Source organism: Leucopleurus acutus (assembly GCF_964270905.1).
Source record: "Leucopleurus acutus genome assembly, chromosome: 9".
NCBI classification, from domain to species: domain Eukaryota; kingdom Metazoa; phylum Chordata; class Mammalia; order Artiodactyla; family Delphinidae; genus Leucopleurus; species Leucopleurus acutus.
In genome coordinates, this window is record NC_139144.1 from 89,759,768 (window position 1) to 89,786,979 (window position 27,212).

The 27,212-nt window shown below is 39.7% G+C and overlaps 1 protein-coding gene across 4 annotated transcripts in view; it reads left to right on the forward strand.

The window, feature by feature from the left end:
* EXOC4 (exocyst complex component 4) overlaps nucleotides 1-27,212 on the forward strand; it is a gene marked incomplete at its 5' end in the record, with an annotated part of 817,732 nt that overhangs the window by 367,275 nt on the left and 423,245 nt on the right. For 2 of the 4 annotated variants that reach the window (XM_082846389.1, XM_082846390.1), the window contains one exon: nucleotides 24,777-24,873. In XM_082846389.1, coding sequence (XP_082702515.1) covers nucleotides 24,777-24,873 — 97 coding nt within the window. Of the gene's footprint in view, nucleotides 1-24,776; nucleotides 24,874-26,383; nucleotides 26,716-27,212 lie in introns of those variants that run through there. The other 2 variants (XM_082846392.1, XM_082846391.1) reach the window with 2 other exon arrangements.

Consider the following 27,212-nt stretch of genomic DNA (forward strand, 5'->3'; position numbering starts at 1 on the left):
TCAAAAGTTGGGGATGTGTGTGTGTGTGTGTGTGTGTGTGTGTGTGTATGTACTGTGTGTGTATGTATACACATTATACATACTTATATGTGTGTATATATGACTTCCATGTATATTCATCATCCACATTCAACAGTTACCACGGTTTACTTTATTTTCTTCAACTCCTGTTATATTTTTCTTTTTAATTCTTTGCTGAAGTATTTACAAGCAATTCCCAGACATCATGTCATTTTACTCCTGCGTGCCTGAATATGCATCTTTAAACACGAAGTGTACTTCCTTGCTTAAATATCTACAGTTCTGACAAGTGTTTAACATTGTCCTGAGCTCCATGGAAATTCTGGGGACTCTAGCTCAAAATTATACATTTTGCCTCATTTAGGGCTTACCAATTAAAAGGATGTGGTAGGAAAGAAATCATTTTTATTCTATGAAATCCAATATAAAAATACAGAACTCCTTCATATTATTTTAGGTACGAAATATTTCCATACTTAAGTTGAACTTATAGTTGTTCAAGATTTTGGTTCAGAAATTTATACCAAATGGGTTTTTCACTTTTGTGAATTTAGCATACTCCACTTATATGTGTATATTGTGCCTGCTGTGAGTTGGAAACTCTTAATAATTTTCTGATAGCAATTGCTGTAGCAATTGCTCTACTCTCTCTCTCTGTTGTGTGATAAGCATAGGGAGTGTGTAGAAGTCAGCGGAGGAGAGAGATTGGGTGGACCAAAAGGTTCGTTCTTTTTTTTCCCGTAAGATGGCTCTAGTAGCACTTAGTTGTCTTTAACTTCATTTGAAACAATTTTGTTAGATTGTATGTGACAGCTGTCATATCAGATTGCATTTTAAAAAAAGACTTATCAAAATTGTTGAATTTTTGTGTAACCTTTTTAATATTGAAGGTGAAAGAAAAAAAGCAACATTTTCGGCATATTATGCATTATTATTTCAAGAAAGCTTAAAAACGCAACTGGAATGCACAAAAAGATTTGTGCAGTGTATGGAGAAGGTGCTTTGACTGATCGAACGTGTCAAAAGTGGTTTGTGAGGTTTTGTGCTGGAGATTTCTCACTGGACGAAGCTCCAGGATTGGGTAGACCAGTTAAAGTTGATAGCGATCAAATCAAAACAATAATTGAGAACAATCAATGTTATACCACTCGGGAGATAGCCGACAGACTCAAAATATCCAAATCAAGCGTTGAAAATCATTTGCACCAGCTTGGTTATGTGAATCACTTTGATGTTTGGGTTCCACGTAAGTTAAGCGAAAAAAACCTTGACCATGTTTCCGCATGCTCTTTTCTACTGAAACGTAATGAAAACGTTTCGTTTTGTTTTTTTTGTTTTGTTTTGTTTTGTTTTTTGTGGTACGCGGGCCTCTCACTGTTGTGGCCTCTCCCGTTGCGGAGCACAGGCTCCGGACGCGCAGGCTCAGTGGCCATGGCTTACGGGCCCAGCCGCTCCGCGGCATGTGGGATCTTCCCGGACCGGGGCACGAACCCGTGTCCTCTGCATCGGCAGGCGGACTCAACCACTGCGCCACCAGTGAAGCCCAACGTTTCGTTTTTAGAACAAATGGTGATGGGTGATGAAAAGTGGATACTGTACAGCAATGTGGAACGGAAGAGATGGTGGGGTAAGAGAAATGAACCACCACCAACCACACCAACGGCCAGTCGGTCTTCATCCAAAGAAGGTGATGTTGTGTATATGGTGGGATTGGAAGGGAGTCCTTTATAATAAGCCCCTTCTGGAAAACCAAAGGATTAATTCCAACAAGTACTGCTCCCAATTAGACCAACTGAAAGCAGCACTCGACGAAAAGTATCCAGAATTAGTCAACAGAAAACGCATAATTTTCCATCAGGATGATGCAAGACGTCATGTTTCTATTTGTCCTAATACTGTCTCTAGGACCACTGAATACAATTGTACATCCTTTTTCATCATGTAGCACTTCACATATCTGAAGACAACAGGCATGTTCCTCCCCACGCTTGCATTCCTCTAACCTAAACATTTCCCGTTTCTTCTACACCCCGCCTTTTTTTTTAAATACCTGAGAATAAAACTATGACTTGAACCTGCTTTCCTCTGAGTATTTGACTCTTGGAGCTTCTTCGTCGTGGGGGTTAGCAAAACACGTAACTGATTCCATGCTACAGTAACTATCATTTACACTGTGCTTTACAAAAATTTTACAAAGAGCTTCACACACGTAATTTTATTCTTTATCATAAGTCCTTGAGGGCAAGGAATGTATTATTATGCTGTTTATAGATAAGTAAATAGAAGTTGGAAAAGTTGAAATGCCTTGACCAAGGACAGACACAGAGAGAGGAAGTAGTGAAATTGGAATTTGAATCCAGATCTTTCTCATGCTAGAAACTCTTCTAATTCTGTTACACCTGGGGTCTCTGGTCTTGAGGCTGTCTGTGTACCCCCCGGAATTATTTGTAAAATTTTGTCTCCATGTATGTGCATTTTTTTCTGAGAAGATCCATAGTTCAGTCCAGATTCTGAAAGGCTTTTGTGACCTCACCAAGGTAAAGAGTCATCACTGTGTCCCTGCTTCTCTGAAAGGTGATTCATCAGCAAATTATTTAGAGGTACAATCTTCAAGAAATAAAAGATTTGGCGTTAATACTTTCCATCTTGTAGAGATACAGCTTTCGTTGAGATTCATGTTATAGGGCAAAGATGCCTTCCCCTAGGCGGAATCAACTGGCTGTATTATTTAAATATGTATATAATAAACATTTTACAGTCTTTAGATCACACCGGATCTCCCCCCAACCCCTCTCCCTCTCTCTCTCTCTCTCTCTCACACACACACACGTGCATACACACACACATATTCTGTATTCTCTTATTATGCTTTCCATTCTTTTCACATTTTAAAATTGAAATAATTTATTGTTTTATAAACAACAAGAAAATAAATTTTGAAAAAAAAATCTGATTTATGGAAGTTGTCTTATTACTTTATTGTCACCCCTGGTTAAATAATATTGAATTTCTGTTAGAATTTAATGTGTGCTATCAATTCACTTTGGTTATTTTGAGTAGGCCTGCATTTTCACTTATGTAATAAACTTAAAAGTGTTCTAGGACTCTTAGGTGTTAGCTTTAGGTTGGGAGAACTCTCAAATGCTTAGAAGTAGAGTGGTTTATAGATGTAGGAACATTTGCTTTTCTGGAAAAGAGAAGATGAAGGACGGCCAAGTTGTTTATCTGCTTTCTCGATAAAATGAAAAGCAAGGTTGTCTGGTAAGCGTGAGGGAGAAAGTAGTGGTTTGAAGGGTTTGAGAGTGGGCAAGGGTTGGTATGACTGTTGTGGACAGGGGGAGATGAATTATGCAGAAAAGAAATGCAGTTGACTTGCTAAGCAGTGTTGAAGGGCCCATTTCTGTCAGCCAGTATACCTCATGTGGTGTCTCTCCATGGCAGTGGTTGGTGAAAACCCAGAGATGGCAGGTAATCAGGCTTCTCCATGGTTGGCTTTCTTCAGGCTGGTTTTATGAAAAGACAGAAGATTGAGTGATGGCATCCTTAGCAAGAGTGGTCCTTGTATTATGCATCATGAGATCTTGGTTGAGTAAGGAGGAAAGTGAAAGATTAAAAAAGGTGATGAAATGGGAGAAAGATAAAGGGCCTCTAGATTGGAAGTCGTGATAGAGTTAAAGAATGTGTGAGCAGAGTGAGAAATTTATAGTTAGAGCTGTAATAGATGGTGATGAGGCTGGGTGGGGACTGAGGGAGTGGGCAGCTGTTGCAGGTGGGCTTCTCCAGAAGCAGATGTTGAGACAGAGTCAAAGGTGCAAGATATCTTATGGGAGTCATCGCCTGTGAAAGCGCCTGGGGCGGAATTAGGATTTAGCGGAGAGAAGAGTGAACCTGGAGGCTCCTCAGAGCCTCAGCCAACACAGCAGGGATCGACAGGGTGAATTTTGCCCCTGAGAATTGTCTTGCCTTGAGCTGAAATAGCTGGGATTTTATATTCTTGCTTAGGTCGGTCACTGGATGTGGGCCTCCAGAGGAGAGGCTCCGAAATGGCAGACCTGAGGTAGCTGACAGCTGGAGCCTGTCTGCTCGATAGTGCACGTCTGTGTCTACCACAGTGGCTGAGGTAGAATGAAGGAGGTCATTGGAGATGAGAATGTCACAGTTCTCAGTGGCCCCTGTTTTTGATGGGCTGTGAAGGTGAATGTTGAGCTCATCATCCTGTATATTGGAAGAACTTCAGGTAAGAAGTAGATCATCGCGCTTCCCTGGTGGCGCAGCGGTTGAGAGTCCGCCTGCCGATGCAGGGGACACGGGTTCGTGCCCCGGTCCGGGAAGATCCCACATGCCGCGGAGCGGCTGGGCCCGTGAGCCATGGCCACCTGAGCCTGCGCGTCTGGAGCCTGTGCTCCGCAACGGGAGAGGCCACAGCAGTGAGAAGCCCGCGTACAGAAAAAAAAAAGAAAAAAAAAAAAGAAGTAGATCATGAATCATGAGCGAAAATTCTTAAATGGTAGCAAAAGAAGATAGGGTAGGGTGACCCAGCACAGTGGGATGGGCCCCGAAGTGTCAGAATTTTTTTCTTAATTTTTTTTTTTTTTTTTGGCCGTGTTGGGTCTTCCTTGCTGCACGCGGGCTTCCTCTGGTTGCGGCGAGCGGGGGCCACTCTTCGTTGCGGTGCGCGGGCTTCTCATTGCGGTGGCTTCTCTTGTTGCGGAGCACGGGCTCTGGAGCACAGGCTTCAGTAGTGGTGGCTCATGGGCTCCCTAGTTGTGGCTCGCGGGCTCTAGAGCACAGGCTCAGCAGCTGTGGCTCATGAGCTTAGCTGCTCCGCGGCATGTGGGTTCTTCCTGGATGAGGGATCGAACCCATGTCCCCTGCATTGGCAGGCGGATTTCCAACCACAGTGCCACCAGGGAAGTCCCAGAAGTGTCAGAAGTTTTAAGAAGTTATTATTCAAGTGCTGGAGGTGCAGTGGTCTGGAAGCTGATTTGGGGGACCACACAGTCTAGAGCACCAATTCTCCTGCCTGTGAGAGAGGAAATAACCAACACTTCAGAGACCCGTGAAGAAATGGTGTTCTTGGGAGAAGACCAGGGGGAATAGTGAGGAGTTTTGGAGATTGGAGAAAAGTAGGATCTGAATCAGGAGCAAGGGAATTCAGAATATTAGGAGGAGAGTAGGCGGGTAATAGATAGTTACTGTCCGAGGAGATTGGTGAATGTGGTAGGAATGAGAGGTGCAGTAGGCTGTGGGCGAGTGGCCAGAGGTTTTGTTGCCCTTAGCTTGGTTGATGGTGGTCCCAGGAGCTGCAGACTCTGTATGCTGCTTGGCAGAGAGAATTGAAGGAGACTTCAATTTGCTTTGGAGAAGATATGAGGCAATTTGAAGCAAGACTATGTCAGGATAAAAATTAAGGAGAGGAGGCTTCCCTGGTGGCACAGTGGTTGAGAGTCTGCCTGCCGATGCAGGGGACACGGGTTCGTTCCCTGGTCCGGGAAGATCCCACATGCCGCGGAGCGGCTGCGCCCGTGAGCCATGGCCGCTGAGCCTGCGCGTCTGGAGCCTGTGCTCCGCAATGGGAGGGGCCGCAACAGTGAGAGGCCCGCGTACCGCAAAAAAAAAAAAAAAAAAATTAAGGAGAGGGTTGTGTTAGAGATTAATCTGGGTTTTAAAAACCATGATCTTCTTATATTTGCATTAAATCACATCACTCTCCTGCTGCAAATCTTTAACAGCTTCACATTATGCTTAGAATTTAAAAAAACTCTCTTTTCCTTAGCGTGACCTACCAGGCCCTGTGTGATCTGACTCTGCCTCCTTCTCCCTCCGTGTTACTCTTCTTCCTCACTAGCCTTCTGACCCTGGGCTCAGTGCTCTCAGTGCGTTATATGTGCTGAGCTCTTGCCTCAGGGCCTTCGCACATGCTCTTCCCTCTGATTAGAACACTCCTTCCTCTGCTCATAATTTACAGATCAGCTCCTACTCATCTTTCAGGCTTTATGTAAATGTCACTCCATCTGACCTTGAAGTAAATTAGCCCCTAATAGATATTATAGAGATTATTGACATATTATACAGGTATCATGGTCTCTCCTGCCACTCTGTTCCGATCTTGTAACATAGAAGACAGTGGTAATTACATATTTTTTTGTGTGGTAGCTTAATGTCGATCTGATTACCCCATGGTTAAATCCATAAGGGCATGGGCTATATATTTTTTGATCACTCTTTTTTCGCAGCACCTACCACAGTGCCTGGCATGCAGCAGGCTTTCTACTAATTGTTGAAGGGTGAATGTTTGGTACATCCCTACAGTGTTATGCAGTCTTTAATAATCATGTTCTTGAAGAATATTTAATGACATGGGAAAATACTGAGGCTAGAAAGTTAGGAGAAAGCTGGCTCAGACATTTATATATACGTGGTTTCAATTTTTTTATATGTATGCTTCAGTTGTGTGCTTGTGTGAGTGTGTCGTTTTAGTAGGCATTCCTTGTGTAGTGTCGTCCTCAGATTAATATCACCATGGCCAGATTTCAGCAACTTAGTTTTTTATAGGCTTGTAGTTGCTGGTATATAGAAATATGTGCCTTCTACTGACTAAATTTATTACTTAAATTAATTCATATTTTATTTTACTTTCGTTTTGCATACTGGGGAAGGGCTTCCTCAGAAGGAAGTAGTTGAGTAAAGGCCTGACGGAGCTAAGAGAGTGAGCTATATAGATCTGGGAAGAGTGTTGCCCGGTGGAAGGAACAGGATGGACAGAGGCCCTGAGGAAGATGCATTCGTGGTGTGTTCACAAACAGTAAGACGGGCCGTGTGACTGGAGCAGACTGGGACATGGAAGGAATAGTAGCAGACGAACCCAGAAGAGTGCAGGGGCAGATAGTAGAGAGTCTTCTGCGTCATTGTAAGGAATTGGGCTTTTACTTCAAATGAGATAGGAAGCATTCTAAAGAGAGAAGTTTTGACCTTCTAAAGAGAGACCATTCTAAAGAGAGAAGGATTGACCTTGTATTTTAACAGGATCATCCTGGCTTGAATGTTGAGAATCTCCTGAAAGGGGGCAAGGATGGAGGCAAGGAGACCAGTAATCAGGAGAGAGATGGTGGTGGCTTAGTCTAAAGTAGTAGCAGTGAGGGAGGTGAGAAGTGCTGGGACTCACTGTTTTGAAGGACGAATGGCCAGGATTGGCTGATGGATTGGATGAGAGGCATGAACAAAATAGAAGAGAGAGGATGACTTCAGGGCTTTCGACATGAGCAGCCAAAGGTTGATGATACTCTTACTATTGCCAGGACCTCATCTGGTACCTGTACATGGTTGGTACTTAATAAATACTTGTTGAATGGATTTGAATTTAATCCACCTCCCATTTGTTTTGTTCTAGTCTCTCTTTATTTCTCTATTGCTGGACTGGTGCTTGACTGTTGAGATTAAAAAATGTTTACACTGAAGCTGTGTCCGTGGACCATCCATTTCTAGACCTAAGTCGCTTTGTCTCATATCTTCAGAGCTTTTTTGTTAGTAACCTCTGCCTCTCTGCTCCCTCCTGAGGGACAAGTCATTCTTTTGTGCATTTTATTTTAATAAAAGCCTTGTCTATATTGTAGACTTCTGAAAAACATTTAAAAAGCAGATTCACCTGTCTTTAAAGAAATACAAAAGCAAAGTACTTTTCCAAGAAGAAGCTGTAGCAATAATTTTATATGATGTATTTAGAGAATGTTGGTAAGTAGGTCCTTTGTTATGTGATTGAGTCACTATTTTTGATCAGCCAAATGGAGTATTTATTGAATACCAATATTAGGAGTTCTGTATCACGTGTTATCTTCGCCAATCTGTTTTCTCGTATTATTAATATCATGCTACTTTGCAGAGGAACAATGTCATATTTTCTGTGCCAAACAACTGCAACTTCACATATCTTCCCTGGGTTTTATTATGTTTCTGTAAACTGGTTTACAAACTCAACAGCAATAGTTGTTTCTTTTTGGAATGCTAGTTTTTCATTCTTTTGGTGTATTTTATAATATCTTTGTCTCTAACTTTTGGTGTATTCTTTTTTATAGCCCAGTCATAACATGAGCTTCTTGGTGTCATGAACTACGTCTTTTAGTTAGGTTTATATCACCATGAGCTCACTCCTAGGCACAAAAATGCTGTAATTCCTGTTATAGCTTGAATTCAATTAAAAGTGTTTTCCTATTAATATATTTCCCTCAGAATTGCTTTTTTGAAAACCATTGATTATAGTGATTAAAGTTCTGGTACCCGCTTTGGGGTGAAAAATTGAGAAAGGTTTTAGGTTAAAATTGCACAGACATGCCATGAATTTTGCCCATTTTATTTCGCATTGGGGCATTTCGCATTGGGGCATTCTTGTGGTAATCAAGGCAGAGTCTAAGATGCTTCCTATAAAAGAAAAAGAGCGCAAGATAGTCATAGTTAGATGGTTTAAAAATGTCAGCCCAAAATGATACTAATTATTTTTTCCTGAAGCGTAACTAACACCCCAAAGCAAAAATACAGTTCATTTTCATTTAGAATTATTGCATATGATACCTCAGTGATTATAATAATTGGCATAAATTTCTACTTGATAAAGGTATGTATGTTATACAGTATCATCAAATGTAAATAAAACCAATGCATAGAATATGTTGTAAAGGAAATTTTATAATCTAGAAAATAAAAATTCATAGATGGAAGGGTTTTTTCAAGAAGAAACTGTGGTTCATTCTCCTTATTTTACTGATGAGAAATAGAAGGCTCAGAGAGGTTAAGCAGCTTACTTACTGCCATATAATTACTTGGCATTCAAGTTGGAAAGAACTGCATTCTCCTTATCTGGTCTTATAATTTACTATATCAAATTGCATTTTATTATATGTTGTTATATTTCACTATATAAAGTTAATTGATAACATTTAAGGCCGGAGCTATATTTATTGTTTTTATTCTATTTTTGTTTTTCTTGTATTACTTGTAATTTTTATCTTAGGATAACTATGAAAGTTGATTAAAAACAAACAGTCAGGAGCTAGGGATAGCTGAATAGACTCCAAAGGTACTTTCCCTGGAGTAACTGAATTCAGAGGGGAAGTTATTTGTAGATTGTTCTTTAAAGAGTAGATTGTGTGGAGACTTCTCTTTCTAGCAGAATGACTGGTACCTTCCCTGAACTTCTCATGAAAAAATTTTAAATGTTGGGTAAAACACTTAGAAGGTGTTAAGTTGCTCTGATGAGCTGGCAAGATAGTTAGGATAATTGAAGCAAAAAAAATAAAAGGACTGCAGAGAGATAATAGAGAAAGTACTATCAAGGTTAGTTTTCACTCTGAGGGTATTTGCCAAACACAAGTGAACTTGCAAGGCACAGAAGAGAAGCAAAACCCAGAACCTAGCCAACTCAGGGAATCTAGTAGAACATACCCCCAAACTCCACCTAGAGTATATGGATCATCTAGAAATACCATCTCTTTTCCATAATTTCTCCACCTCCTATAAAGGACCGAAAGAAAGCTGGTTACATTGGCATAGGCTGAAGGGAGGAAAAATTGCTAGAGAAACCAGTTTTGTTGCTAAAATATACATCCTCTGGGTAACATGAGAAAATTTCAAATCGAGAGGTTAGTTTAAAATGGGTTCCACACACCATTGTAAGGCACTTATACTCCAATAAAGATGTTAAATAAACTAAAATAAAATGGGTTCCAGGTTGGTAGTTCCCTTAGGTAAACGAGTAGAAGCTATCACTAATGTTTTCTAGTGGAACATGCCTTCTAACCAGGCCTCAAAGAATTGCTCAGGGTAAATTTCTAAGGGAATGATCTTATGAAACATACAGACACACAATACACAACATATACAGGAAAAAAAGATCCAGGAACAAGATTCAGCAGAGATGAGAGCCAAAAAGAATCAGATCAGCAAAGACTTCCAGTATTGCAATTATGAGACACATAATACAGGCTTATCTCACAATATTATTTTAATTAATAACTTTTTGCCATAATGGGCTCCTGCTTTTTAGATCTTTTTCTTGCCTTATTGCAGTATCTGTATATTTTTAATAGCTGCATCATACATATTCCAGTAATAGAGATCTATATCTGTAAATGTTTGTATCAATTATATATATGCATATTTGTGTGTATCTGTGTAATCAATTATTGTTTTGCATTTTAAGTGATTTTTTTTAAAAGTTTAATATAGTGTTCTGTGATAAACATCCTTGTTTGTCAAATCTTAAGTTTACCCATGATATTATTTTCTGTTGCGCCTAGGAGGAACTTCCTAGAAATTTTGGGATCAAGTAGTGTGTAAAATATTAACACTTAGGGTAGGTGCTTTTCAACAATCACAGCTGATCAAATGGGAAATTTAAAATTTGAGAATAAGTCCAAGATATGTTTGCCAGAAAAACGTGGAGCAAATATGATTGTAAAAGTTCACTACAAATTCACAACTTTTTGGTGGGTGGCTGACATTGAACTTAATGCATTTAATGAAGGATAGAGGTCAAGATTTCAAACATAACAGGCTCATTTTTTAAAATAATTGTCATTATTTCAGTTGTAGATGAACGAGAGGACTGTATTTCATTTTTTAATCAATCTCGTATTCCATTATGGTAGAAAAGTATATTGGACATTGAGACCGCAAGGAATGGAGAGTCTAAATAGGTTGTAAAACACTGATTATTGTTTATCAGTTATTGGCTGAACATTGGGTGTGCACAGTCCTATATTGTACTCTATTTATACAGCAACAGACCAAAAAAAATGACGGTGCCAGCTCTAATTCTGAGTGTTGATCATGTCACTGCTCACGGTTAGCTGACTTGGAAGACCAGTTTTGATTCAGTGAGAATATTGCAAGAATTGTTGCCTAGAGTGCCTGGAAGGTTGGCTATTGCTGATTAAACCGAAACAGTGATTGGTAAAGTTATTTGAAGCCACCTGTGCTTCAGTAATCCAGATGCTTCCAGTGAGCCATGAAATAATGTTGTTTCTGTTTGGATGCCAGCACTGGTTATCCTTGTCAGTGAGCTAAATGCTACCATGTTTTGCCACTTGTATTTTGATTCTTAATTTGTATTTGAAGAGACCTTTATGTCTCGGACTTCTCAAAGTCATTTGGGGTTATTATTCTTTGTACCTGTCACATCAAGCCCTTCAAAATAATTCCTTTCAAACTTCGGGAGTACTTAGATTTAAGCATATCTCTGAGTGTGAAGACAATGACAGCATTTAACGATAGCATTTCTTCCAAATGAACTGTTTCTGCGCTAAGCATTCCCAGTGGCCTGGGCTCCACCGTAGGCCATTTCACGGGCAAAATAAGATTGATGGTCTCAGTGTGTTTTCAGCTTGATGCTTATTCGCGCCATAAATCTACCACTCAGCTGACAAGACAGCGTCAGAAGGCTCCTGACTGGTCAAACATACGTGTTAGGTCAGCACTGAGTTGGGCTCATCTGATTAGAGAACTTCACTGCATTCTGTCGTCCTTCATATCACTTGCTTTATTTTAACAAGAACGACTGAGCAAACAGTAGAACCTTCTGCAACCTGAAACTTGAGCGAGGAGAGAAACCTTATTGTCTGTTTTAATCGTGGGTGATGAACCAGCACAGACACTTAGTTGAAACAGTACAGATAGTACAGATAGTTACCCAGCTGTACCAATGCCCAAATGCTTCTGCCCTAGCCACCACCTCTGACACCTGGTAATGCTTCCTTAATGATGGAAACAGACAGGGCCACCCCTACAGGAGTCAGGGGATGGGGTCTAGGGCTGGTGGGAAAGTGTTCTTCTGGAGAACAAGATACTTTAACTTCCTCTGTGTGCTGACCATTGCAGCACCTCATCCCCCCCACGTTCAGATTTTATTTTAAATAATTAGTTATTTAAAAATAAAACAGTAATGAGCATTAGGGCATAGACTTTTTGGAAAACAGTCTGCTAGTTCCTAAAAATGTTAAACATAGATGTAGCATATGACCCAGCAGTGCAAATTCTAGGTATATACGGAAGAGGAAACATATGTCCACACAAAACTTATACATGGGTGTTCATAGTAGCACTGTTCATAATAGCCAAAAAGTGGAACTACCCAAATATTTTATCATCTGGTAAATAGATAAGTGTGGTGTATACATACATTGGAATTTTATTCAGCCATAAAAAGAAATAAAGTACTATACTGATAAATGCTACAACGTGGATGAACCTTGAAAACATTATGCTAGGAAACCAGGCACACGATAAGTAAGGTTGCAGACTCCAGCTTACATATATGAGAATCTCTGAGCTAGATATACCCAACTAGCCACTAAAATAAATTTAATTGATTGAAGATAATTAAAACTAGGGCATCTGTTAAAGAGTGGAAAGAGAAAAAAGGATCAATGCAGTCTCCTGATGTAGCCTTAAAATAAAGTGAGTTGGAGGATAATGTCACTAAGGTAGGAATGCCCCCCAACAGTGGTCAAAGTTCCCTTGTCCTTTATTGACCAACGATTTAAAAATCTGCATGCAGTGACTTTGGGTCCTTTGGTAATTGGTCATACTTCACGCTATGCTCTTCACAGAACATGCCATCTCAGACTCCATTACAGAAACTGTCAGTACTGTTACTAATGGAACTTTTTTTGACTTATGCTCATGAAGAGCTCCAGGTAAACATTTTACAGATGGCTCAGGATGAGCTATTATTAACCTTAAAAATTGTTGCTTCATTTCTCTTTGTTTCTTGTCATCCCATCCTCCAAAACCTCTTCTCTTTTTTTAGGAAGATAACTGAACTGTTTTTTTTTTTTTCCTTCTCTTTTTTAAATCAAGAGATCACCCCCAAAATAATAGATTGTTATAAATTTCACTTGTTACTTAGGAGCTAGAATGTATTCAGTTCTTGAACTACAAGATACGATTTTTATTTCTTTGTAAGAATTATTCATGGTCTTTAACCGAAAATATAGGAGAGATTGTCTTACTTGAAACAAAACTCAGATGAGTTATTTGCTTCCTAGCAGCCTGCTCACATTGAAATTTCCAAAAAATAAGATCCCGCACATGCACATACTCTACTGTTCTTTATGCTTCAAGACACATGTGGTTTGTCCTTCTCACAGTGATCCATCGCTGGGCAGTCCCTAATTTAGATGGTCTTCCCCTACGTTATGCCTTATACCTATGAGTGACTCTAGGGAGAACGAAAAGGAACTTCCCTTTTCCCTCTGGGCTCAGATCCGTGGGATTTCCTTTCTTTCTTTCATTACTCAGTCTTACCCCCACTTATCCCAAACTTTGCTGCTGCCTAATTCTTTAACTACCAAACATCAAACTTAACTGCCCCCCACATTCACCACCCCATTTCTAATTCAGGGGAGGGCTTCCTGTGTTTGTGACCGCAGGGGAAGTGAGGACAGAAACAGTTCTCAGTATGTCCCTCTCTATGGCCTCCTGTTCCTTTCAAATCTCTCCCTCTCACTCCAGCCTCGAATGTTTTTTGACCTTATAGAGACCCTCAAGTGTCAGCTTCTACCATATACTTTATTCAAGTTTCTTTCAAACTTCCCTTCTTCTCTTAGCAAGCCTTGACCCATCTGTGGTTAATCACATGAATTGTTTTTCTTACCAGAACCTTCAACTCTTTTCTTCCCTGTTGCCTTCTCACACATCCAGCTGGTAAATCCTTAACTCTGGCTCTCCAAGTCTCTCTTCTCCACACTTATTTCTGCTCTAGAATGTTCCATATTATATGCTGTTGCTGTAAATTCCAGTTATTTCATCTCACCTGGGCCCTCAGCAGTATAGGATTATCAAGGACTCCTTCATCAATGTTTTTTTTCTCCCCTTCCTTTCAAAGATTAGCTTATTTCAGCCCCACTCACCTTAAGTCTCCACCCCACTAAAGAAATTGAGCATGAATTTACTCATCAGGAACTCCTAATTCTTTGCTTTTTCATGCCCCCCCCAAGAGACTCATTTTGTATAATAAAAGTACTGTGACAATGCCCAGGAGAGCGTTTTGTTCATTTGATTGTTTTGGTTTAGTTTTGGATTTGATGAGTGTAGAATGTTGAGCAAGAGATGTGGTTTTTCTTGTTCAAAGGGTTGGTAAGTTTCAACTCCTAACAACTGTTGTGGCTGCTTAGAACACCCATGGATTCTGATTCAGTTGGCAGTGACTGACAATGCTTATGACAGGGAATAATGGTATCTTGAGTGATGCATGTCATCCCTATTTTATTATAATTTCTGAGCACCAAAAGAACCCACCGCCATCATTTGCTTTTCTCACAGGGTTTGTCATGTTCATATTAAGTTATGGGTTCATATTAAGTTATTAGCCCAAAATTCATGCTTCAGTATTTTCAAGAATTACAGAGGACAACATTATTAGAGACGAGAGTATGGTATAATTGCAATTTGCTAAGAGAATGAAACTTAAATGTTCTTACAAAAAATATGAAGCTATGGCTGTGTTACTTTGGATGGGGAGGAATCCTTTTACAGTGGGTATATGTATCAAACTATCACAATGTAAACTTAAAATATCTTACAGTTTTGTTAATTATACCTCAATAAATCTGAAAAGAAAAATACAAACAAGGTTTTATGTTAAAAGAAAAAAATTAACTAGATTTACACACTAGAACTGCTTATTTTATTGTGAGACCTTTGAGACTTTTCAAAACATTTTTTTGTGATGATAGCATCACTGTATTTTGTCTATTTTTAAAATTTTTATTTTATAGTAGAGTATAGTTGGTTGACAATGTTGTGTTAGTTTCCAGTGTACAGGAAAGTGATTCAGTTATACATATACATGTATCTATTCTTTTTCAAATTCCATTCCCATTTAGGTTATTACAGACTGCTGAGCAGAGTTTCCTGTGCTCTCCTTGTTGGTTATCTATTTTAAATATAGCAGTGTGTACATGTCAATGCCAAACTTCCAATCATTTTTCCTCATCTTTCCTTTTTCCTTTGTTACTAAAGTAAAAAAGCATAAAACACTGTATGGGTCTCAAAAGAATAGACATGTAGAACCGACCTGTAGTAACAGTAGAAGCAGAAGCAAAGAAGGGCTGTTCAAATTTTTTACTTAAAAGGGGAAACAGGAAAAAAATCAGCTTATATCAGTGTTTAGGTATTAATACAGGCAGATTATCCGAGTTCCCTCCCTGAAGGTCCCAACCCTTGTTCTTCTACCTTCATGTTCCTGGACCTCCAAGGAGTCCTCACCAGTAGAGTGGGTTTAGAGGGCCCCTTATATCCTCTACTGGCAAGTCTGGAGAAGGGGAAAAGTAGAGTTCTGCTTCTTGCTGCTGGGACTGTATTAGAAAGTGTTATTTTTGGCCTCAGTTGGACCATTAAATGTGTTTCCTCCAGAATCATTGTCTACATGAGCGTTTTATCCGTAGTATGTTGTTTTTCTTAAGCTTCACCTACATTTTTGGTCAAAGAGGCTTTGTGTGCCTTGACGTGGATAACCAACCGTGGTATTTAGTGTTGATTACATGGAAAGTGCATATTACATGTCAAACCACTGTAAAATCAGGGCATAACTGCTCCCTATTTTAGAAATTTCCTCTGTCACCCATCATCTACATCATTTGATTCAACCTATGAAATTCTTGGGACCATAAAATGATAGTAAGCACATTGTAGTATGTACAGTTGGGAACAAATTGTTTGAATACTGAACCTACCATGTGTGGGACCTTGAGCAAAACACATCCCCCTAAGCCCCTCACGAGTCTCCATTTCCTCATCTGTGTTAGGTAATAATATTACAGGGGTATTATTAGGATTAAGTGAATACAAACACCAGTTTCCTAGTCAATGTTTAATAAATATCAGTCCCCTTCCCCCCTCTTAACCTTCTTTTTACTCCCTGTGTAATACATTACACCTGTCTTAATTATACAACATTAGGCTATCCAGGAATAAAATATACTTGAGCATTGAAATATAGGCAAGCCATTTACTTATAGTGGGAATAACTAATTTGCTTCTATTTGGAAGATTGTCTGCTACAAATAACATCTTAATCAATATACTTTTTCAGCACTTTATTGAAACATGGATTCCTCAGGGAGCAAACTCTATGCAAAATACAACTGCTTGGTCCTGTGTGGTTTGTACTTAGAATTCAATTGGTCTAAAAGAGATATTCTTTATCATTTGCTGTTTGTTCATTTGCTTATTCATGTATTTTTAAATTAGTTTTTAAACATCTTTATTGGAGTACAATTGCTTTACAATGGTGTGTTAGTTTCTGCTTTATAACAAAGTGAATCAGCTGTACATATACATATATCCCCGTATCTCCTCCCTCTTGCGTCTCCCTACCACCCTCCCTATCCCACCCCTCTAGGTGGTCACAAAGCACCGAGCTGATCTCCCTGTGCTATGCGGCTGCTTCCCACTAGCTATCTATTTTACATTTGGTAGTATATATAAGTCCATGCCACTCTCTCACTTTGTCCCAGCTTCATGTATTTTTTTAAGAAGTATAGTTGATTTACAATATTGTGTTAGTTGCAGGCATATAGCAAAGTGATTCAGTTACATACATCTGTATTCAGATTATTTTCCATTATAGGTTATTATAATATATTGAATATAGTTCCCTGTGCTATCCATGCTTATTCATATATTTATTTAATAAACATTTGCCAAGTGCTTATGATGTGCCAGAAATTATTCTAGGCACAAGAGTTACATCTATGAATAACAGTATGTGAAAAGTATTGTTGATAATAATTATACACTAGGTAAGAGTTGAGTCCAAAAGATGATCCTTTCCTCAAAGGGGCTTGTTGCCTGGATTTTCTTCCCAGATCCAATAGCCGTAGAATATCATCACCAATCCTGATTTGCTTGACTTGTCTGTAATAGTAAGTCATTTGAGGGTAAGAATAAGTATTTTGTCTTCTTCTTTTTTTTAAAAAATTTATTTATTTTTATTTATTTACTTTTAGTTGCATTGGGTCTTTGTTGCTGCGCACGGGCTTTCTCTAGTTGCAGCGAGCAGGGACTACTCTTCGTTGCGGTGCGTGGGCTGTTCATGTGGTGGCTTCTCTTGTTACGGAGCACAGGCTCTAGGTGCGTGGGCTTCAGTAGTTGTGGCACGCGGGCTCAGTAGTTGTGGCTCACGGGCTCTAGAGCGCAGGCTCAGTAGTTGTGGTGCATGGGCTTAGTTGCTCCATGTTATGCGGGATCTTCCTGAACCAGGGATCAAACCAGTGTCCCCTGCATTGGCAGGCAGATTCTTAACCACTGAGCCACCAGGGAAGTCCTGTTTTCTTCTTAATCTAGCACCAAGCACCAAGCACCAAGCTCATGTACAGACCCTTGTTACAAGTTTGGTGCTGCTGGTAGCAGCAGCAACAGCACTAAGTCATAATGATAATTTGTGCTTTAAGAACAGGCATTTGCTAAAGAACTTAATCTAAATGAACACCTCTGTCATGGTGACAGCTGTGAATTTAGGGAACTCAGGCCATTCAGCTGGCTCCTAGAGCCAATTAACGACCCTCTTTATTGATGCAATCAGGAATTGCATATTTATGGTACTGTATGCATTTTCTTTTTCTAAATTTATTTATTTATGGCTGCGTTGGGTCTTTGTTGTTGTGTGCGGGCTTCCTCTAGTTGTGGTGAGCGGGGGCTACTCTTCATTGCAGTGTGCAGGCTTCTCATTGCGGTGGCTTCTCTTGTTGCGGAGCACAGGCTCTAGGTGCGAGGGCTTCAGTAGTTGTGGCTCGCGGGCTTTAGAGCTCAGGCTCAGTAGTTGTGGCGCACGGGCCTAGTTGCTCAGTGGCATGTGGGATCCTCCCTGACCAGGGCTTGAACCCGCATCCCCTGCATTGGCAGGCAGATTGTTAACCACTGTGCCACCAAGGAAGTCCTGTATGTATTTTCATAATCCTTAGAAAGTATTTGTGAAGCAGAATATTTGTAGAAAAGTTCACCTTCCAGCCATAAAAACGAATGAAATAATGCCATTTGCAGCAACATGGATGGACCTAGAGATTACTATACTAAGTGAAGTAAGTCAAAGACAAATATCATATGATATCACTTATATGTAGAATCTAAAAAAATTATGCAAATGAACTTATTTACAAATCAGAAATAGACTCACCAACAGAGAAAACAAACTTATGGTTACCAAAGGGGATAGTGGGGGTGAGGGGCAAGGGGATAAATTAGGAGTTTGGGATTAACAGATACACATTACTATGTATAAAATAGGTAAACAGCAAGGACGTACTGTATAGCACAAGGGACTATACTCAGCTTGTAATAACCTATAATAGAAAAGAATCTGAAAAAGAATATATATGCATAACTGAATCACTTTGTACACTTCAAACTAACACAACATTGTAAATTATTTATACTTTAATCAAAAAAAAAGTTCACCTTCACTGTGGTTCTTTTTTATGTGGAAAACCATAATTCAAAGAGTCACGTACCGCAGTGTTCATTGCAGCACTATTTACAATAGCCAGGACATGGAAGCCACCTAAGTGTCCATCGACAGGTGAATGGATAAAGAAGATGTGGCACGTATATTCAGTGGAGTATTACTCGGCCATAAAAAGAAATGAAATTGGACTTCCCTGGTGGCACAGTGGTTAAGAATCTGCCTGCCAATTCAGGGGACACGGGTTCAAGCCCTGGTCCTGGAAGACCCCACATGCCGTGGAACAACTAAGCCCATGTGCCACAATTACTGAGCCTGTGCTCTAGAGCCCGCGAGCCACAACTGCTGAAGCCTGTGCACCTAGAGCCCATGCTCCACAACAAGAGAAGCCACTGCAACGAGAAGCCCGCGCACCCGCAATGAAGAGTAGCCCCCGCTCTCCGCAACTAGAGAAAGCCCGCGCACAGCAACAAAGACCCAACGCAACCAAAAATAAATAAAATTGATTAAAAAAAAAAAAAGAAATGAAATTGAGTTATTTGTAGTGAGGTGGATGGACCTAGAGACTGTCATACAGAGTGAAGTAAGAGAAAAACAAATACCGTATGCTAACAAATATACATGGAATCTAAAAAAAAAAAAATGGTTCTAAGGAACCTAGGGGCAGGACAGGAATAAACACACAGATGTAGAGAATGGACTTGAGGACACAGGGAGGGGGATAGGTAAGCTGGGACGAAGTGAGAGAGTGGCATGAACATATATACACTACCAAATGTAAAACAGATAGCTAGTGGGAAGCAGCCACATAGCACAGGGAGATCAGCTCCGTGCTTTGTGACCACCTGGAGGGGTGGAATAGGGAGGGTGAGAGGGAGACACAAGAGGGAGGAGATGTGGGGATATATGTATATGTGTAGCTGATTTAATTTGTTGTACAGCAGAAACTAACACACCATTGTGAAGCAATTATACTCCAATAAAGATGTTAAAAAAAAAAGTTCACCTTCACTGTGGTTCTTTTTTATGTGGAAAGGCCAACTTTACATCCAGAACACATTAAAAATGTCAGATGAGGCATACTGCTTTCTGTGGTTCAACAAAAGTGGCCATCAAATTCCATACTATTTTCATCTAAGCTCTTGGCACAGAGCATGCGTAATTTTAACATTTATACATTTAATATTGATTATTTTTACCTGAAAAATTAAGAGAAAGACTAATTTCCTGTTGTCAGGCTCTAAGTATTCTCAGCAATTTTTAAAAATTTCACTGCAATTCTATTGACCCTAAAATAAGACAAAAGTGTTTTAATTGGTCTCACTAATGATATTGACTAGTATGATGTTGCCTAAAGTAGCAAGTATAACATTTTTTGAATTTGAACCTTTTGTTTTTTCAGTTTATGTTCCAATGCTATATGTGTGTGTGTGTGTGTGTGTGTGTGTGTGTGAGAGAGAGAGAGAGAGAGAGAGAGAGAGAGAGAGAGAGATCATTTAGATCCTTAACTGCTTGGTAATTCTAAAGGGAAAAAGTAGACAGTCATTTATTTGAGATGTACCATGTGTCAAATTCTGCACTGAATGCCCTGGAGTACGTTATCTTACCTAAACATCACCACAAGTCTCTGAAAGAGTTTATTGCAATCTGTGTTTTATAAATGGGAAAGTTGAGACTCAGAGAATTTAAATATTTTTATCATACTCATACTACTAATAAGTAGAGATCCGGGGTCTGACACAAATCTTTTTCATTCTTCCCGCTGTACGGTATGTAGTCCTCTCAGGGAGAACAATCCTTTCCATTTCTTTCTGAGACTTTGGGGTTTTTTGTGTGTTATATGAACATGACTATGTTAATTATAAACTACATCAAATTCTAGCTGGGAAGAATCAAGGAATATATAAGTTTAGGAGCTAATGACTTATAAGTAAATAAATTCTAAAAGAAGGGTCAGGCTGCGCGCACTAAGATGCTGTCATCCCCGCAGTCACTGTGTGGCCCTGGTGCCTTTTGCCAGTCACCTGAGGGAGCCCGTCAGCCATTGTGCTCCTTGTTAGGACCAGGAAATATGACTGGAGCATTTTGTCCCCTCCTTTCTGAACAATATCTATTCTACTTGTAATATGGCTGTCAGTTCCCCTTTCTTTCCAGCCATCCATCATCCTTCAGCATTTTCTCTGGTGCCTGTCACCTGGCCTGGGACAGCAGGGATTACTGTGAGCATAATGAATGAAGCGGAGGGAGCTGCACCGGCCCATCCCCTGATCTTCTCAGGATTGAGCAACATGTTCCCTAAGAACATTCATGACGGCAGCTCCCAGATTACTTGATTAACGGAAGGCCTGTGAGGAGGGACGAGTTTTGTTTCTCATGCAGAATATTGAAAAGCTAGAATAAACCTCAGAGGATGGAGACTCGCAGACCGTACAGTCTTTGGCCATGACCTTTACTTGTGGTCCTGACACCTTTATTTTCAAGCACTGTTTTCACTGGGTTGGTGCTGTTTATTAGTAATTTAGTTATAGCTAGATTTGGACTTAGTCTGTGAAGAGGAAATCGCATCAAATGCAGTGTTGGTGGCGCTTGGTAATGGGCTTGGAAAAGCATACAAGGTTCCTGTAGATGGAATTTTGGTTGTAGGTTGAAGTAGGAAGGGGAATTTTTCTTTTCTTTTTTTTTTTTTTTAAATAAGTCTGCCCAATCTTTACTTTTTTTTGCGGTACACAGGCCTCTCACTGTCGTGGCCTCTCCCGTTGCGGAGCACAGGCTCCGGACGCGCAGGCTCAGCGGCCATGGCTCACGGGCCCAGCCGCTCAGCGGCATGCGGGATCCTCCCGGACCGGGGCACGAACCCGCGTCCCCTGCATCGGCAGGCGGACTCCCAACCACTGCGCCACCAGGGAAGCCCCAATCTTTACTTTTTAATTAGTTTAACCGTACTGTGTGACTCGGTAATAGCCTGTATGTAGCCAACACAGATTTAGAACGAATGAAACTATTAGTTTCTAGCTTGATGCGTTGTCATCATGCCTTTATTTTCACAGCCAAATCTTCCTCCCACTGACATTTCTAGTGGCTGTTGTGCCTTCTTTTTGGTATTTTGCATCTTTGTTTTTTGTTATCTGTGTTCCCCATGTGATTGTCATCAACAAAAGTTGACGAAGCACATCTACTAGCTGTAAGCCTTTAGGGATACAGAGAGCATTGCTGACATGTTAGCTTCTTGGCAGTTCACCAAGGACTCGCACATATAGTTTCTCATCTAATTCTAATAACATTCTACTGAGTTAGGTCATCGTTTCTTCCTTCATTCATTCGCCAAATATATGTATTTTTATAAGTACTTTCTGGGATGTTACATTCCAAGTGGGGAGAAGGTTACATAAGAACTAGAAAACAAGTGACAGTAACAGAAAAGACCTATGTTAAGGTTATATGGTTTATTTCATAAAGTCACTGTCAATGGAGTTTTGGACATTGGGAGAGGGGCACTCGACAGTTTAGGTGTAGACCTGGGCCCTAAAGGAATGGTAGGAGCGGAGAGGTCTCCCCAGATAGAGTCCGGTGTGGACCAAGGCATTGAGGTGGTCATGCATACAGTGTGTTCAGTGTGCATGAAAATGCGAGTTTGGAGCTGGGGTAGTCAGGCCTGTATTTAATTATTGAGTATCTAAAATCAGAAAACTTCAGAATTTTTAGAAGCCATTGGAGACCATGCAGTTCAGCTCATATCTGTCCTTTAAGGATGTGCTCATATTGAGTAGATAAAGTGCATTATTTCTTGTGTGTAGATTTATGTATTTTGTAGGAAGTCATTTATGTTGTTCCTGGAGTGCAGAATATAACCTGATTTCTTGGACACATGTGCACGTTTCCTTGGTGATTCAATTCTGACTCGATTTTACGATCTTAGGAAGAGAAGTGTTAGTAAAGAAGTTATTTTTATTCTTTATTTTTTGTTTGTAACCATACCATGTGACCTTTTGAGGAAGATTTTTATTAAAGGAGTAGCGCCTGTTGTAGTGTTGATGCTCTCCTTTCGCTTTCCTTTTAACTGAGCAAAACTCACTGACTTAGCAGAACGCTGATGTCTCCAATGCAAATATAATAATACAAATGAGAACAAACAGCTCATGATTTTGAATCTAGAGCTGTACATGCCATTACAGTTTCTGTTTTTCTTAAGAAAAGCCATCCTTTGATTAGTTGGTGGAAACGACTGAGCCAAGTGGGATTTGTCTAGACTCTGATGCCTCTGGGAAGTCTTGATGATATGATCCAGGCTATGGATTTCTAAAGCTTCGCATGTTTTTATCAGTCAATTTCCAAGATACCTCAGAGACCATTAAGGCAGATAATATATCAGGTGAGATTTATGTTTGGTATCATGCAGAGAACTATAATTAAAAAGGAACTTTAATTTAGCAAAAATAAACGCAGTATTGTAAGTGTAGGTTGTTAGCGTTTTGAGAAAGTCTATTAAATAGCATCTACCTTTCCTGTCAGAGTTCTGACACTATTATGAAATAATGTAAGTAAATGGAAGATGAAATACCACTTTTATGTTGATACAAGCTAGACTGAAGGATGTAGCCTAGTTAAGAGAGCCAGATGAGTTTGCTGACTGAAAATCAAAATTAGACAAATGTACTTACTTACAGAAGGTACTGGACCACTTTATCCTTCTCTGACAAGGTAGGACCTTCATTGCTAAACTTGGTGAGACAATGCTGACTTTGTACAGGCACTCTGGTTTCTAAAGTGGAATAAGGGGGTTGCTGAGCTCCGCATGCCCCACTTTTTCTTCTCAATTTTACCAAAGGAGTTAGTTCACTTCCCTTGAGTGGGTAAAAGATGGACAGAGGCCAGGGATTACTTTAATTGAGCTTCGTCCTAATGCATAGAAACATTGAAGGCAGGGGGCGGGGGAGCATTTCTCCCAACACCCCAGGATGTACATTTGTCACGTTCTAAACTCTGAAATTAGGATATATCTTAAATCAGTGACATCTTAATGGCTATCGACCGGAAGATAGTCATAATGAGTTGTTTTTGCCTCAGTACTTGTGAGCTGAGTGGTTATTCTTCACATCATGACCCTTCAGTATTTCAATTAGTGAACCTCTTAAGGACCATTTGACGAAAGAGTATTAATCTTGGTTGTTGTAAGAACACCTTCTCTTTAAACCTTCTAATAGTATCAAGAACATGTCAACATTAAACCTTGCAGAATTGGTATCAGCAGCTTGGAGTAAAATGCTGGATGTACTCCTTCAAGAAATCCACTTAGTGAAATTGTTTAGAAAACAAAGATGGTGACAAGTCTGAGCCATTCAGAAGAGCTGCACTCTGAATATTAACTAGTTTTAAGAACACCTTAACCAACTCACTTTTCTTAGGTTTCCTTATTATATGTGTATGAGAGATTTTGGCTAAATACCTCTTTATCTTAAAAACCTTACTAAATCCTTAAATTTACTTATTTATGAATTATTTAACCTAGTTCTGTATATTTAAGCTGTAAAGAACTTTTCAATAAGAGAAAAAAAAAGATTCCAAATAATAAGGAAGCATTGTATACTTTAGTTAGCAGGATTTTTTTTTCTTATTGTTACTTACAACGATAGTGTATCTTACAAATAGTGAGGTCTTAGATTTGATGAAGTATGCTTGGTTAGGTGCATGTGGGCCTCTGCTGCAACCTTTCGAGCCCTAGACAAGCCTGAACGGCACTTCTTCCTTACCCTGAAGGTTTTTTTGTTTTTTTTTTTGTGTTACGCGGGCCTCTCACTGCTGTGGCCTCTCCCGTTGCAGAGCACGGGCTCCGGACGCGCAGGCTCAGCGGCCATGGCTCACGGGCCCAGCCGCTCCGCGGCACGTGGGATCTTCCCGGACCGGGGCACAAACCCGCGTCCCCTGCATGGGCAGGCGGACTCTCAACCACTGCGCCACCAGGGAAGCCCTCCCCTGAAGTTTTCATGTGCCGTGCTGTACAAGGTTGACAGTGGTGATTAGAGATCAAAATTTTAGCCTTAACTGGGTTGTACCCTTGCATTGTTTCTTTAAATATAGTTATTCTTACTGTGCTTCCATGTTCTCACGCCAGAGTGAAAATGCGAATCCATTGCTTATTTAATGAGGAAGACTGAATCAAGTCATTCAAAATAAAATAATTTTGTAAATATTAAAGGCAGCTGTTTTCAAAGATGATCTTCCTTGTGATAGTGTAACATACATCTGATAGGCTTATTTCTTTGCAAAAGTTCTGATAAGCTAATCTCTCTTATTTTTTTTCTGAAAGGGGGTCCTGATGACAACTTAATTGAAGGTGGAGGAACAAAATTTGTCTGCAAACCTGGAGCCAGAAATATTACTGTCATATTCCATCCATTATTAAGGTAAGTCAAATCCTATGTACTTACTGAAGATCAATATTTTCATTATTTATGCTAATGTACTGAATGCCAGTAGGTCAGTCAGCATTGAAACAAGTCATAAAAAGAACTTTTTCCATTTTATAGGACCTCACAATCAAAGTTCGTCAATAGAAAATTAATGTCAACCCTACTAAGTAGCTACTTGGTTTCAGGAGTAACTATTCATAGATACATTTATTTGATTTTCTTTCTTAGCTACTCCCTGTCCCTGTCCTGTTCCTTGTCACTATCCCTTAACTATTTCAGGGGTTGGCAAACTATGGCCCACAGGAGAAATTTAGCCTGTCCCTTGTTTTTCTAAATAAATTTTTATTTCCAGAGTTAGGCTCATCCATTTATGTATTGCCCATAACAGTTTGGGGGCTCTAGTTGCAGAGTTGAATATTTGCAGCAGAATCCCTATGCCTCACACAGCCTAAAATATTTACTTACTGGCCCTTTACAGGAAAAAAGAGCAGCACCATGATCTGTCTGTTTTAAACTCATGACTCAGATATCCTTTGAGAACTGGCAGGTCTCTGAACAAATATGATTTACAAAAACTGAAAGGCATTAATATCAATCAAATATGTGGTTTTATATATTGAAGGATAAAACTTGTTAGTGATGAGAATGAAATCTATTAAAATGCTCAGTTTGTTGTGATACTGTGATTTAAGAAAATAAGAATCTGTGATACTTCCATTTAAAAACCTTCTATGCCCTGAATACCTTTAAAAAGATACTTTTGCGGGGGGCGCAGGGAAGGGGTGTGGTTATTCAGTGGATCTCAAGTGTCAGTTTTATAAGATGAGAAAGTCCTACAGATGTTACACAATAATGTGCATATAGTTCACACTTCTGTACTGTACGCCTGAAAAAGGTTAAGAAATGGTAAATTACATGTGTGTGTGTTTTTAAATTTATTCATTATGGCTGCGTTGGGTCTTTGTTGCTGCACACGGGCTTTCTCTAGTTGCGGCGAGCGGGGGCTGCTCTTAGTTGCGGTGCGCGGGCTTCTCATTGTGGTGGCTTCTCTTGTTGTGGAGCACGGACTCTAGGCTCATGAGCTCAGTAGTTGTGGCTCGTGGGCTCTAGAGCGCAGGCTCAGTAGTTGTGGTGCACAGGCTCAGTTGCTCCACAGCATGTGGGATCTTCCTCGACCAGGGCTCGAACCCATGTCCCCTGCATTGGCAGGCGGATTCTTAATCACTGCACCACCAGGGAAGCCCAAATTACATGTTATGTGTTTTTGAGTACAACAAAAAAGGGTACTTTGGGGACACAGACATACAATATAATATTAATTAATTTATAATTAATTTATAATTAATCACGTAGGTAGATAGATTAATAGTAATATTTATCTACCTAGGTAGATAGATTGATAGGTAGATAGCGTGCGTGTGTGTTTTTGATTATTGGAGTTAGCATGAATGTCATAGAGTGAAGTAATTCTGTATTTCTTTTCCGAATATTTTTTATCCTTGAGAAATGCACAAAAGTTGGCCCACCCATGTCAGTTTGATGTGTGCATTGGCATTTGGCAGAATATTAGTCTGAGTGTTCACAGGTATGTGATATTTTTATACCGATACATGTTTGTTCTTAATGAGCTAAAGCTTATATAGACATTTTGAAAGATGCTGGTGATTAGACAGTCTAGCAAATAACATTGTAGGTCATACATTATTCACGCATGGGAGGAAATTTTGCTGTCTTATCGCATTTTTATGAAACACAATGGTTTTTTCCTTGTCCTCAGAATTATGAAAAATATTGCTATCTTTTCAAACTGTTTGACCTGTGAAGGCCTGTGAAGCACTTGAGTGGCAGTATATTTAGATTTCAAACCCCACATTTGGGTCACTGCTTTGGAATTTATATAATAAATGTTAAATGCTTTTAGTCTTCAAACTAAGTAACGTTTGGAGATTATAAATTTTTTTTCTAAGCTTTCTCTTACTTTTGTATTTTCAAAATATGTTGTGTGATATATGCCCGAACACTGATTGCAACTAACTGGCAATTTTATATTAATGGAGTAAATTGGAGGGTCAGTCACGGTTCCAGCCAACATGTCAATGCACATTTCAGCAACAATGTGAAGAGAGGTAAGAGAAGCCAGTCTACTTAGCAGAAAAGGGTAGGCCGGTCCTTATGAGAAACAGGAGGAAGAACTGAAAATCTTAGTGAAAAACAGAGGATTTGATATCTAATATCAAATATATGTGCCACTTAAAAGAAATAAAGTGGTTTTGTTTTTTGTTGTTTTCTAAATCTGGATTAGAGCTAGTTAGTTGGTTGGATGGTAGAGAGAT